Here is a 12,703-nt window from a genome sequence, read left to right as displayed (position 1 = left end):
GACGGCAAGCCTGTCCTCCTCCCATGGTGTAGCCAGGGAAGGGAAGGCTGCCGGTCATATGAAGCAGCATTCCATGATCCTTCACCACTCAAAGATATGGCCATTTGAGAATGGGTAAATTTTTGCAGTTTGATACACTTCATGCAGCAAGCATTTGCCTTGATACCACCACCCATTTCGATCAGGGCCTCTCCCCCTAGGCACCACCCAACCACAGCAAGGGCTGCCAGGCAACGGCGGTTGTTGCCAGGAGTCCCAATGCTCTAAGAAGACAAGCAACTTCTCCTTGGCAAACATGGGGTGGGAACAGCTCAGGTATCAGTAGTGTGATCTGTGTCGTCACGAGACTCAGCCAGATGAGTACATAACAGCCCCACCACACAGATTGGCTACACGTGCTGGTGACTTAGCAGGGTGGAAGGGAGAGGTATCAGACCGTAGATGCTAGGGAGGGAGTTATTCCCCAAACAGCTCACACTATAAACAGAAAATTTAGACGTAGAAGTCAAATCTCATGCAGGTACCTAAACGCCAAAATGGTTGATAGAACACTCACTCAGAAAGAACGAAATTGCAAGCAATACAGAGACCCAGGTGGACAGTCAGGTCAATATACATCAGAACATTGAGAGAGGGGACGGACAGGGCAACGGGGAAGGAGTGAGGATAGGGAGAGAGCACAGGGTGAAGGAAACGCAGCCAGGGAAACAAGAATGGACTGCAATAGCTCGGGGCCCCATGTGCACCACACACAATCTCACAAAAATACCATGAGGCCGCAGGGGAGGGGGGTTGGGGGTGGCAATGCAGTATTCTCAACTGACATTCAGGAGCATTTATTGGACACAACTGTTTAAGATCAGTGCAAGTAAGTGTAATTTTTTTTTCCTTTAGGTCATGTTATTTGCTTATAGGTCTGAATGATACTACCAGCTGTCAGATTACACACATTGAGGCTGAATGAGTGTCTTCTGAAGTAATCCCTAAGCCCAGGAAAACCCTTTGTAATACCTATGGCCTAAGCTGCAAAACACATGATAGAATGTGCTGGAGTTTTTACAGGTGGTGAGCTGCACAGGACACTGACAATAAGCGAACGTAATTCACAATGAAACAAAACTGTTTTGACAACAATACTATGTAAAGAAATACAACAAGGCTTATGTTAATTGTACCAGCAAGTACACAATCAGGTGTTGAGATAGGCTCTTGACAGTGCATTTAGAATGATGAGTTACATGATGATTATAATAATTTAAAGAGACTGAACTGCAAGGTTACCAGTCATTATACTCATTTTAAGTCTGAAGAATTGTCGAAGTTTATGTACTGCTAATCTTTCTAGTCTTCTCATTTTTATTATAATAGTTATTACTCAATTCCATGAGTTGGATTAAAAAGGAGAAGCAACAGTAGTTTGGTGAAGATTTTTAGTTGTAAAAGGTATGGTATGTGTTGGCAACGTGTGCCTACATGAAGGTGGACACCCCTGGGTAATTCCATGTTAAATCAACAGTAATTTTACTCATTTCAGATTTTGATGGAACTTGGCACAAAGGCAGCAAATACACAGATTAAGAAAAAAAAAAAACAATTTTATTAAAATCCATTGACTCATTTTGAAAATAAGGTGATGTAAAGTTGTCAAATATCACAAAAAACTATACCACCATAATTTCAAATTGGTGTGGCAACTCTCCTAATTAAGCTAAAATGGTGGGAGAGGTCATTTTGCAGCATTTCCCATGAGCTTTCCTACAGTATATAACACAACATGGGGTTTAGATTAATTTTTTACATTTAAATAAAAATATAAATGAATTTCTCAAAAGGCACATCAAAAAATTATATATAGTGCTTCACATTATTATTAACTAATTACCGAAGTATGAAAGTGGGACTGTCATCATCATCATCATCATCATCATCATCATCATCATCATCATCATCATCATCATCATCTACAGATAACAACAGAATATCTGGTTTTATATGATATGTACAAGACAGTGATGGGCCTGCTGTGTGGAGGAAAGTAACGAACTTCATCAAGATCTTTGTCTTTTGTTAAAATATAAGGGAACCACCATTTCTTGCCTTACACAACAGTAACATAGCCATGAATGTATTTCACAGCCAGACTTTCTGGACTTTTGTTAACTGTTTCAGAAGTAGATTCTGCTGTGTGTGAAAAGTCTTTACCAATATTTTTGATGTACTTTATGCAATCAGTACAAAAGCATGTAACTTCTATGTCCCTTTTATGGGAACAGACTGACTAGAGCACTCTTCCACAAATCTGTTTCAATGTACTCTTGTGCTGAAAATTCAAAACATACAGATGTAATGTTTTTAACAACCCAATCAAACAGTTGTTGTTGAGTAAGAATTTGATTGTCTTACAGCCTCCTCTGCAGACTTGCTTTTGTTGCTAATCTCTTTACAGTGCCACTGACATTATCACAAACTGCTTTTCCATGAGCAGAGGCAAAAAATGCTATTCTGCTTCAATATCAAAATAATCTTCGTGGAAGCATAAGTGTACAAAATTCTTTTTATTCTTGTACTGGGCTGCACTGTCATCCAAAAGGAGTCTATCTTCTGTAGATCAATCTGAAACTTCATTTTTAAGAACTGAATTACTTTTTTTGCAAACATGAGACAGCTATGGTTTTATGCTGTAGACAGAAATTATTATATAACTCATGTGCTCTGTTTTGTTCTCCCCTGGGCCTCATCTTTGGTCGCAAAAAGTAATCCTCAGAAGTCACAGACAACAACACATTCACCCTTATTAAAGTTTCCCTTCATTTCATTTAGGAAATGATCTTTCCTGATTTTGCTAGAAAATCTGAGTATTAGTGTAGCCAGTTTTTCAGAAAATAATTCAATGAACTCAGATGAAGTCTTCTGCACTATTTCTAAGCTGCATCTGTCTACTGAAGCCCACCGTCGAAGTGATATTTTCAACCACATCATCATCAAATGCACTTTGTAGTGTTCTTTTTATTGAGTCACATCCTAGACAAGAATAGTTTCCTATAATGCAGTGGAATGGTGCTGAATTACACAACACCTTTGCCAAACAGTGATCGAGATACAGAGCCTAGCATTTCCTATCATTTGTATGACATTTTGACATGTAGTGCAAACATCTCAGGTGTGTTCCACTTTAAGCAGCTAAAATTTAGTGTTTTGGGCGAAGTTCTGCAAATTTAGAAAACCTGATCTTCATTGCTGGCAATTAAGCTTTGAGACCTTTATATGTCCCTATTAAATTGCACAAAGTATGTCTTTTAGATATTACTGTTCTATCTCAATCTTCCCCTTCGCAGTTACAGTTTTTCTTCTCTGGTATTACTCTGCCTATTACGTGATTTTCATAAAAATAATTACACACTGTTTGCGCAACTCCTTGTGACAAATTCTTTCCTGGCTTTTGAAAAGAACTTTCTAATATACCTCTTTCCTTCAAAAGCCTTTTTTCTGGTGTACCATGTAGCTGGGAGCATTAAATTCATGTATTAAGTTCATAATACATCAAGATTCAGGCGAACAAGTTAGTAGCACTACGTTCTTTTCTCTAGAACTTTAACAAAAACTAGCTTTCAGGTTACCTATTACAGACTGTTCCAATGACAGATTCATTTTCTGAGGAATCCTCTGGATTACCAAATAATTGTTTAAGTGCTAACTCAAGGGTTTTTAATTTTTTGGTGATATACTGCTTCATCTGAAGTTTAAGTTTTGTGCTATGTATAGGGGATTCTCCAATTCCTGAAGAGGCATATTTAGTGCGTCCAAAACAGCTGACTCTGAAGGAACACAACTTATTTCATCACCATACGAAGATTGTCTACAATTTTTTTCTTGAATATTTTTCAATTAACCAATCTGCTTCTGGCAATTATCACAAATTTTTCATACATTTGGGATCTTAGGAAACATATCACACATCCAGTCAGGCACATTTCTTACTGTATGTTTTTCACTTGATGATTCCAAGATTGTAGTTTCCAATATCTTTCCTCCTGAGCCACTGTATAATTTGTAAATGTTTCTTGACAAAACACTATGAAAATATACTGAAATATTGAGTAACGACTTAGATAATAGTTTTGTTCACTAACACCTTAACAAAATATTAATGTTGCTTGTACCACCACATTAATCACCAACAACATTCACATCCAACTGCCACTAAATCAACATGAAGACATAGGTAGTGTCCAATACCTTTCTTCCTGAGCCACTGAGCAACTGAATCTTAGCAGCTCCTGACTCTCATATACAGATGGCATTACAGGACCTGAGCAGCTACTATAACAGCAGTTAGCTATTTATGATTGTTGGAATCAACAACTGGAATTGCTATCCTAGTTTGTTCTTTTTACATATAATAACCAAATCTTAATAATTGCAGATTATAATTGCATTAAAAAACTTCGTTTTTGTACTTCTGATAAAATAATCGGAAGTTACTAGTGACATTTTTAACATATTACTGGTAAATTATGTATCTCCGCTCTAGAATACACACATTTTACAAAAATGTCATTCTGTTTAGTGAAATGTGAATTTTTGAAACTTTATAAAGATGTGAACCTACGACAGCCCCACTTCCGTACTTAGGGAAAGTGTTAACAATGATGTTAAGCATTACAAGTACTTTTTTGAAAATTTGAGAAATTAAAAATTTAAATTTTCATTTAAATTTAGATGAATTTATCTCTATCTATATTGAATTATATATTATATGAAAAGTCATGGAAAATGCTGCAAAATGTCACCTCTCCTACCATTTTAGCTTAATTATGAGAGTTGCTACAGCAATTTGAAATTATAACAATGTAGTGTTTTTTGGTGATTTTTGACAATTTCACATTGTCATTTTCAAAATGGGTCAACAGATTTTAATAAAATTGGTATTTCTCTTAATCTATAGGCCTATGTAGGCTTGCTTAGTGCCAATTTTCATCAAAATCTGAGATTGCGAGTTAGTGATTTGACAGGGAATGACTCCTCCCCCTGTTATGACAATCTACAGAAATAAGTGTCCCAGAGGACTATTGGCAGCACACATGCAAATGGGTCATGGAGCAATACATGATCAGACCAGAGATTAGCTGACACTTTCAAGTGACTGCTATGGAAATTCTTGGACCCTCCACACTAACACTAGTTGAAAATCAGTTTGCTTTAACCATCACTGCTCACAGATAACACTATATATATAATGACTGCTGTATCCCAGCAGCAAGCACCATGGATCAAATATTTAATACTTTTATCAGTGTGTATACAATACTTCACCAGTATTGTCAAGCCCAAGAGACATGCCTGCCTGTATAGGTCATGCTAAGCTGTGCTCAGTCTAATTGAAGAACGACTTGCCAGAAGTGAAAGATGTTCAGTATGACCTGTATGTGAAATAATTAAGCATCACTCAGGTATTTACATGTTTAACAGCAGCTCAGAGTCTTCACAATATTTTGTCATCACATCATTCGCTGAGTAGATGTAGACAGACTCTACAAGAGAGGTGAAAAAATAACTTACCACTACAACGTCAACTATCACGGCAGTGGATGAGCATTTCCTAGACCTTACGCAACTCTTCCAGCTTATGTCACTACTTTTACATATTTAAGACAAGTTTTATTTCATTTGTATTAGACTATGTAGGTGACTTTTCCAGTGAGCTAAAATAACACTTCTGTAAGTACAGTGAATGGTTTAACAGCAAATAAAGAAATTCTGAAAAATAATTCATTTAGGCCATTCCCTTCCATAAGAAAGACTTATTACTGACGAGTTAATACGCAATCTCTGATCACGGTAATCTCTGGTCAAGCAAAGTATAAAACTAAGTGGGTAAACTAATTACAATCAGAATGCCCAATATTCGTAGAACTCTGGTGTTAATCCATATTCAAAGTCATTTCCCACTGTGGATAAAGTCTGACAAATTGAAACTTCCTGGCAGATTAAAACTGTGTGTCAGACCGAGTTAGAGTCTTGGTCTGGCACACAGTTTTAATCTGCCAGGAAATTTCATATCAGAGCACATTCCACTGCAGAATGAACATTTCATTCTGATGACTTAAATTTTTCAACAGCTTAAATTTAAGTAATAACTACAGTCCACATCATAAAATATTTTTTATGCATATGCTAATATAGAGATTGGGGAAGGCAACATTTCAGTTGACTAAATGGTCTCAATACAACCAAAAGCAATGTTATTTCAAAGGATATTGTGTGCAACATTGGCTCGGTTTCAAATAGTGCAGTACATGACCTAAGCTCATGGCTTTTAGAAAACTAACACTAAATCACAGTAACACTCAGTTTTTACGGTTCCAACACACAATTCAACAAAACCTTATGTTTTAATTTTAAAAAAATGAGCATATGATTAATGAAACTGAACAGTTCAAATTTCTAGGTGTTCAGATACATAGTAAGCCGTCATAGAAAGCCCACATTCAGGCTCTTGTTCAAAGACTTAATACTGCCATTTTTACTATTCGAGCGTTATCTGAAGTGAGTGATCATTCAACACAAAAATTAGTCCACTTTGCATATTTTCTTTCGCTTATGTCATATGGTATTATATTTTGGGGTAACTCTTTCCATTCTAAAAGGATATTTTTGGCTAAGAAACTGGCGGTTTGGGCAATAAGCGGTGTAAGTTCACAAACCTCTTGTCGAGGCCTGTTCTATTGCAGTATACTGCTGCATCCATTTTCAATAAGCTACCACTCAAATTCAAAAATCTTAGCAGTAATCCATGCGCTTTCAAATCTAAACTGAAGAGTTTCCTCATAGGTCACTCCTGTCAAGGAGTTGCTTGAAAAATTAAGCTGGTTCTGATTATATTGTTGGTTGCATTTACTTAAACTTATGGACTGACTTTTTTCAGGTTCTTAAACATTTATTTTTATCTATTTTACTTTTATGTTGTAATTTCATGTACTGATATGTTCCATGACCTTTGAGATTTCCTCCTCAATTTGGTCCTAAATAAAAAATCAAATAATTTTATCAATAAATGTACCATACAGAGTTATTACCTGTGCTAATATAAGCTTCTACACTACAATCTATAAAACATTTCCAACAGACTTGAGTCCTCTCTAACTACCACATTATGTCACCATAGTATTTAAAAAATATGTAAGTAAACAATCTGTGCAACTTGGCTAAATTTACTCACCTGCCTCTTCTCAGTTAATTCACATTTATTCCCTAGCAACATTTTCTCTACATCAGCTGATGCATTTTCTTCAATGTTTCTAATCCAGTTTTTTATATTCTCAAAACTCTTCTCATTTGTAATATCATATACAAGCATAATACCCATTGCCCCTCTGTAATAAGCAGTGGTAATTGTGCGGAATCTTTCCTGACCAGCAGTATCCCTGAGAAAAAAATTTTTATAAAATTTATGGTCAGTGCATATAAGTTTTTTGTTGTAAATAAATATGTTAAGCAGTCAGTGACAGTTGTTACAGGGATGCATTTGCACATGGTGAACCTAAAAGGAAGTCATCACTCTTAAAATTTGCTAGGAATTCACTCACAGTGACTAGATGACTGTGTGTCAGCAAACAGCAATGATCACAATTGTGTCGAGTTAATTTCTGTTACTGTGCATACTTCGGAGCAAGATTTGTGTACAGCCTCACTGAACTGTTCATAAACACATCTACCATTAACTGCTTCCCTGTCAATCTCTCTTAAACTACAGTTAATGAATATCAGAAAATGTATGATTAATTTAGTCATATGAAATCAAATAAGCTCTTGAGATACGTGTTATACTATGTACAACAGGTCAAATTGAAGTATCATTATGCCCTTACTTTCAAAACTTACCATATTTGTAATTTTATCTTCTTTCCGTCTAATTCTATGGTCCGTATTTTGAAATCTATACCTGTCAACAATAAAAACAACGGATAAGAACACACTATATCTTCAGCACATCACGCCTGTTACTGAAAAAGACACTTTTTGAGTTAATTTTAACATATGATGTTATCACCTAAATGACCCAAATCGTGGAGGAAACTGCAACAGCTTTATATTTGCACTACCACTTAATACACGTAAATTTAGTAACGCAGCGGTACGAAGCTTTCCAGTAAAATTATTTCTCCTGTTGAATTCTAAATCATACACATTCACTGAAAACAATTGCACCGCGAATAACACAAACTGGTATATTAAATATCAGTATAGAAATAAAATATACACTCAGATCATAACGCTGTCCTCTTTTATCTTTTTTCTATTACAACTGTCAACGTCTTGACATATTCTACTCGTAAGGTCAAAAAACAAACCATAACCTACACTAAACATCCAAATATGCTTTAACAGACGAATAAAATGCAGTGAACGCAATAGTACGTCACAGTATCAAGACAGTTTGTTCAAGACTTCACAAACCTGTCGCTTTCATACATTACTATTCAATTGGACCCTATGTATTCATCTGCAAAAGGACGATAGCTTACCTATTGTAGATATAAAAGTTGTGTTAAAAGCATCCTCAGAAAATCTAAATAACACACACGTTTTACCTACACCAGAATCACCTATCAAAAGTAATTTAAACAAGTAATCGTAGGTCTTTGCCATTGTTCACGTATTTTGATGCCCTGTTAAAACAACCTGTCATGGCCTCCTATAAGTCACTGAGTGTTGAATCAGCTATGCAGTGTCTGCTTGTAACATATGACATAGCAAACGTCAGAGACATTTAACAACTCAAAATTGTTTTAAGGCATCGAGTGTTCTTCCTTTTATGACCTCCCATTGAAACTTACTGGAAATGAATGCAGCATAAGTGCTGTGAATTATTTAAGTTCATGAAAGTAAAATTAAACTATTATTTATGAGAAATTAGAATACTCGTTGGTCTCCGATTTCGAGAGAATAGTTAATTATCTTTTGTTTGTGGAATAACAGTGAAATTATATCTAGAAATGTGGTTTATTATCAGAATTCTTTCGACTACTGAGGTTTCTTTTTTTTGCTGCCCCATCACTTTCTGGATGGCATATGATCTTTGCATGTGTCAAACAGAGGATCTTTGAACTGACAGGTGCCAATGCCAAAGCGTTAACTTAAGGCAAGGGTAAGAGCCGACGGAAGAGTCTTAGAGTATTAACGTTCGAAGTGTGTAGTGTGTTGTAGCTTTTGACAACGTTTGACTAGAGAAAAATTGTGTTATTGTTTTTAAATGAAGTGTTTTTAAGCATTGTTCAACTCGCTACTCTCCGCTTTAGCAAAAAGTAAGTGATTACCTCGTTTCTAACCGGCTTTTAACTTTTCCACAACTTATATCGTATTACGTTGACTTACCAGTGTACTCATTTTAATTGTGTGTAAATGCGTGTCTTGTCTATAATGACTGACAATAATCGTAGAAAGTTAAGAGAGCATAAATCGTTCGTTGAGGTTGCAGACCAGTAGGCTGTTAGGTACCATAAATGAAATATATTGTCGTTACTCCAGCGAAACTTATTGTTAGTGAAAAGCTTACACCCAAAAATTGTCAGTCGGAGGACGGGGTAAGAACATCAAAGAATGATGTTAAATTTACACAGTTTTAAGAGTTACATCCTACAAGTCTTAACTGTGCTGCATATAAGCTACGTGTCGTGTTGTCATGTCATTTTTATTAGGTTGAGGTAGCATATTACTTCTTGATATATTTTAACACACCATTTCTCTCTTTTTTTCAGGCCATGAATACGTTAAAATTATTCCACACAGCTGCTAAAATATGCAACAGACGGTACTCAACCGCAGTACATTTAAGACATTTAAACCATGTACAGGAAAGAGCATTAGAAGATAAATGTATCTTAGTAGACAACAGTGACAGGATGGTTGGCAGTGCAACAAAACGTGATTGTCACCTTGTAGGGAAAGATGGAAACTTACTACTACATCGTGCATTTAGTGTATTTATCTTCAACTCGAATAAGGAATTATTGCTTCAGAAGCGTTCTTCCCACAAAATAACATTCCCAAACTGCCTAACAAATGCATGTTGCAGTCATCCATTACATAACATTCCTGGAGAACGTGAAGAAGATGGGGCCATTGGAGTAAGACGTGCAGCTCAGCGGCGATTAAATCAAGAGTTAGGGATTCCCCCAGAACAGGCCACACTGGACGATTTGCATTATCTGACAAGGATACATTACAAAGCAGATACTGGTATATGGGGAGAACATGAGATAGATTATATCTTAATCCTACACAAAGATGTTGATGTTAATCCCAATCCAGAAGAAGTAAGTGAAATAAGTTATGTTGCCAGAGAAAAATTCGATGAATTCATGAAGTCTTCAGTGACACCTTTGACTCCATGGTTTCATCTGATAGCTGACAAGTACTTGCGTTTGTGGTGGGACAATCTGAATCAGCTCAAGCAATTCCAGGATCATACAACAATTCATAGCTTTTGTTGAGATGTGTTCTCACTAATATTTAATAAGTTACTCATGTTCAGTTTTTCAATGGATGTAAAACTATTTTCACACCCTAAGATTCCAAGAAATAGAGTATCAGAGACATGTTACACATTCCGTAATGCGTATGTATGTCAAAAATACCTGTACTGTTATCCCACCCTCATAAGCTGATTCCCCCCCTCGCAGATGCAACAGCCTTCTTGGGATGCTTCAGTGAGTAGTTGAATATCTTGGTTTCAATGTTATTGAACCAGTATTGACACTGAATCTCAACATAGTTGCATTTTTTAAGACTGTGATGTTTGAGACTTTATACCATAGGCAGCCTTTTGTTGTTTTGTATATTTTTACATATCCTTTTTTTACATTTTTAGATTGTGGTTTATTATGTTTCTTTACACTTGTTTTGGAAATTCTCATGTAATATGTATTCCAAGTACATTTAAATAATAGAATGTCATTTATTTATCATAACGTACAAAACTGTGACAGCTAAATTTCTTACCTGCATAATTATTTATACAGAAGTTTGATGTATATGACCCCCAAGTAATAAAGAACTGATATCAATTTTCCTACTTTCGTATCAGAATATTAGTTAACAAGGTGGAATATTTTATTACAAAAGCTGACAGCACCTCAAAGGAAGGTGGAGAAAGGCCATAACAAGATCTAGCTTTTTTAGTCACCATGTTAGCTCAGATAGTTCTGCTGTAAGGCTCAAGTTTTACACATAAGTGTTTGGGGGATAAGAGACTTTGCTTAGCTGGAGATGAATTGGAGGGGGGGGGGGGGGGGGCAAAATTTAGACAAAAAGAAAACTAAGTTTCATGTAATGACTGAAATTGTGGGTAGCAACTGAAAAATATCAATAAAATGTTTTGAAATACTGCATAGATTGTGTACAGAGGGATATGATGACACAAATAATCAGCACAGGCAGTATTGTGTGCATGTGCAATAACATATGAGCAACCACCCCTCTGAGCTTGGCAGTGACAGTGTTGCTCATTACTGGTGGTAATCTTAGTCTGTGTATAAGAACTTAAGTGCTATCTCACCCTCATAGGACTTTAATGTACATATTACTGAATGTGTTAGAGGAAGTAAATTAATACTTATCTAAATTAATAAGATGGCAATTTAAGGTGTATGTGTGATGTAACTTGTAGGTAATTGCATGCAAATTCAATGCAGAAAGGTTTTCTAACATACTGTTGTAGATTTCTTTCAATTTTGGTGCATGCAGTGACCCAGATAAAAATGGAAAACTAACAATTTGCAGAGGTAGATGTGCATGTACACCATGAAGAAAGTCACAGGTCTGTAAAGTTTGGAAATTGTGCAGTTTACATGCACATGTCTCAACATAAATGACTGTAATTCTGGTTCTAATCCAGGTACCTCAGTGAAACTTGTATCATTGAAAAGCTGATGAGAAAATCTGTACATCGATTTGCAACATGTCAAGTTTCCAAGAATTTTCACACTGTCATTGACCTTAACCTTTGACCTAGATTTAAAAAAAGAAACCACATTCAATTTTTGTTTTTGTGGTAATGTGTTAAATATCAAGATGGTACACCTATGGCATCATGCCCAAAAATATTGTCAGCATCAGTATACTATCAAAATGCAGAAGATAGTGCACAAATTATAAAAAAAATTCATAAGTAACATTGTACAAAAATGTGGTTCTAGTGGCATCATGAACCATTTGTGTATTGAACTGGGGACCTAGAAACAATGGGGAGGCTTTGTCCCCACAGTGGTACGAAACCCCACAACAGGCTACAGCAGTCCACTTGCCCCACTGTTGCCCCGCACCGAACCCAGGGTTATTGCGCGGTTCTGACCCCTCGTCCCCCCCCTGGAAATGTCTCACACGAGACGAATGTAACACCAATGTTTACATGGTAGAGTAATTATGGTGTATGCGTACGTGGAGACAGTGTATGAGCAGCAGTCACCAACATAGTATAACTGAGGCGAAATAAGGGGAACCAGCCTGTATTCATTGAGGAAGCTTGAAAACCGCCTTAAAAACCATCCAGACTGGCTGGTACACCAGACCACAACACTAATCTGCCGGGCGGATTTGTGCCAGGGACCAGCACTCCTTCCTGCCCAGAAAGCAGTGAATTAGACCGCGTGGCTAACTGGGCAGGCCATTTATAGTGTAGTCACAATGAAGACAATACAGAGCA

General features: G+C 36.4%; 2 protein-coding genes across 2 annotated transcripts in view; one reads left to right on the top strand and one right to left on the bottom strand.

Annotated features, from left to right (window-relative positions):
• Positions 1–8,738, bottom strand: part of LOC126187318 (ras-related protein Rab-8A) — a 55,252-nt gene extending 46,514 nt beyond the window's left edge. The window contains exons 1-3 of the mRNA XM_049928328.1: positions 8,526–8,738; positions 7,882–7,942; positions 7,220–7,424 (exon numbers count right to left, since the gene is read on the bottom strand). Coding sequence (XP_049784285.1) covers positions 7,220–7,424; positions 7,882–7,942; positions 8,526–8,649 — 390 coding nt within the window. The 5' untranslated portion in view covers positions 8,650–8,738. The remainder of the gene's footprint in view (positions 1–7,219; positions 7,425–7,881; positions 7,943–8,525) is intronic.
• A 367-nt stretch (positions 8,739–9,105) lies between these two features.
• Positions 9,106–11,270, top strand: LOC126187528 (isopentenyl-diphosphate Delta-isomerase 1). The gene is made up of 2 exons (XM_049928669.1): positions 9,106–9,305; positions 9,759–11,270. Exon 2 carries the CDS (start codon positions 9,762–9,764, stop codon positions 10,491–10,493), a length of 732 nt encoding a protein of 243 aa, XP_049784626.1. The 5' UTR covers positions 9,106–9,305; positions 9,759–9,761; the 3' UTR covers positions 10,494–11,270.
• Positions 11,271–12,703: the final 1,433 nt, after the last annotated feature.

The sequence above is a fragment of the Schistocerca cancellata genome, chromosome 5, assembly GCF_023864275.1.
Source record: "Schistocerca cancellata isolate TAMUIC-IGC-003103 chromosome 5, iqSchCanc2.1, whole genome shotgun sequence".
In the NCBI taxonomy this organism is placed as follows: Eukaryota; Metazoa; Arthropoda; class Insecta; order Orthoptera; family Acrididae; genus Schistocerca; species Schistocerca cancellata.
Note: the sequence above shows the minus strand (reverse complement) of the source record. Positions and strands in the feature narration are given on the sequence as shown.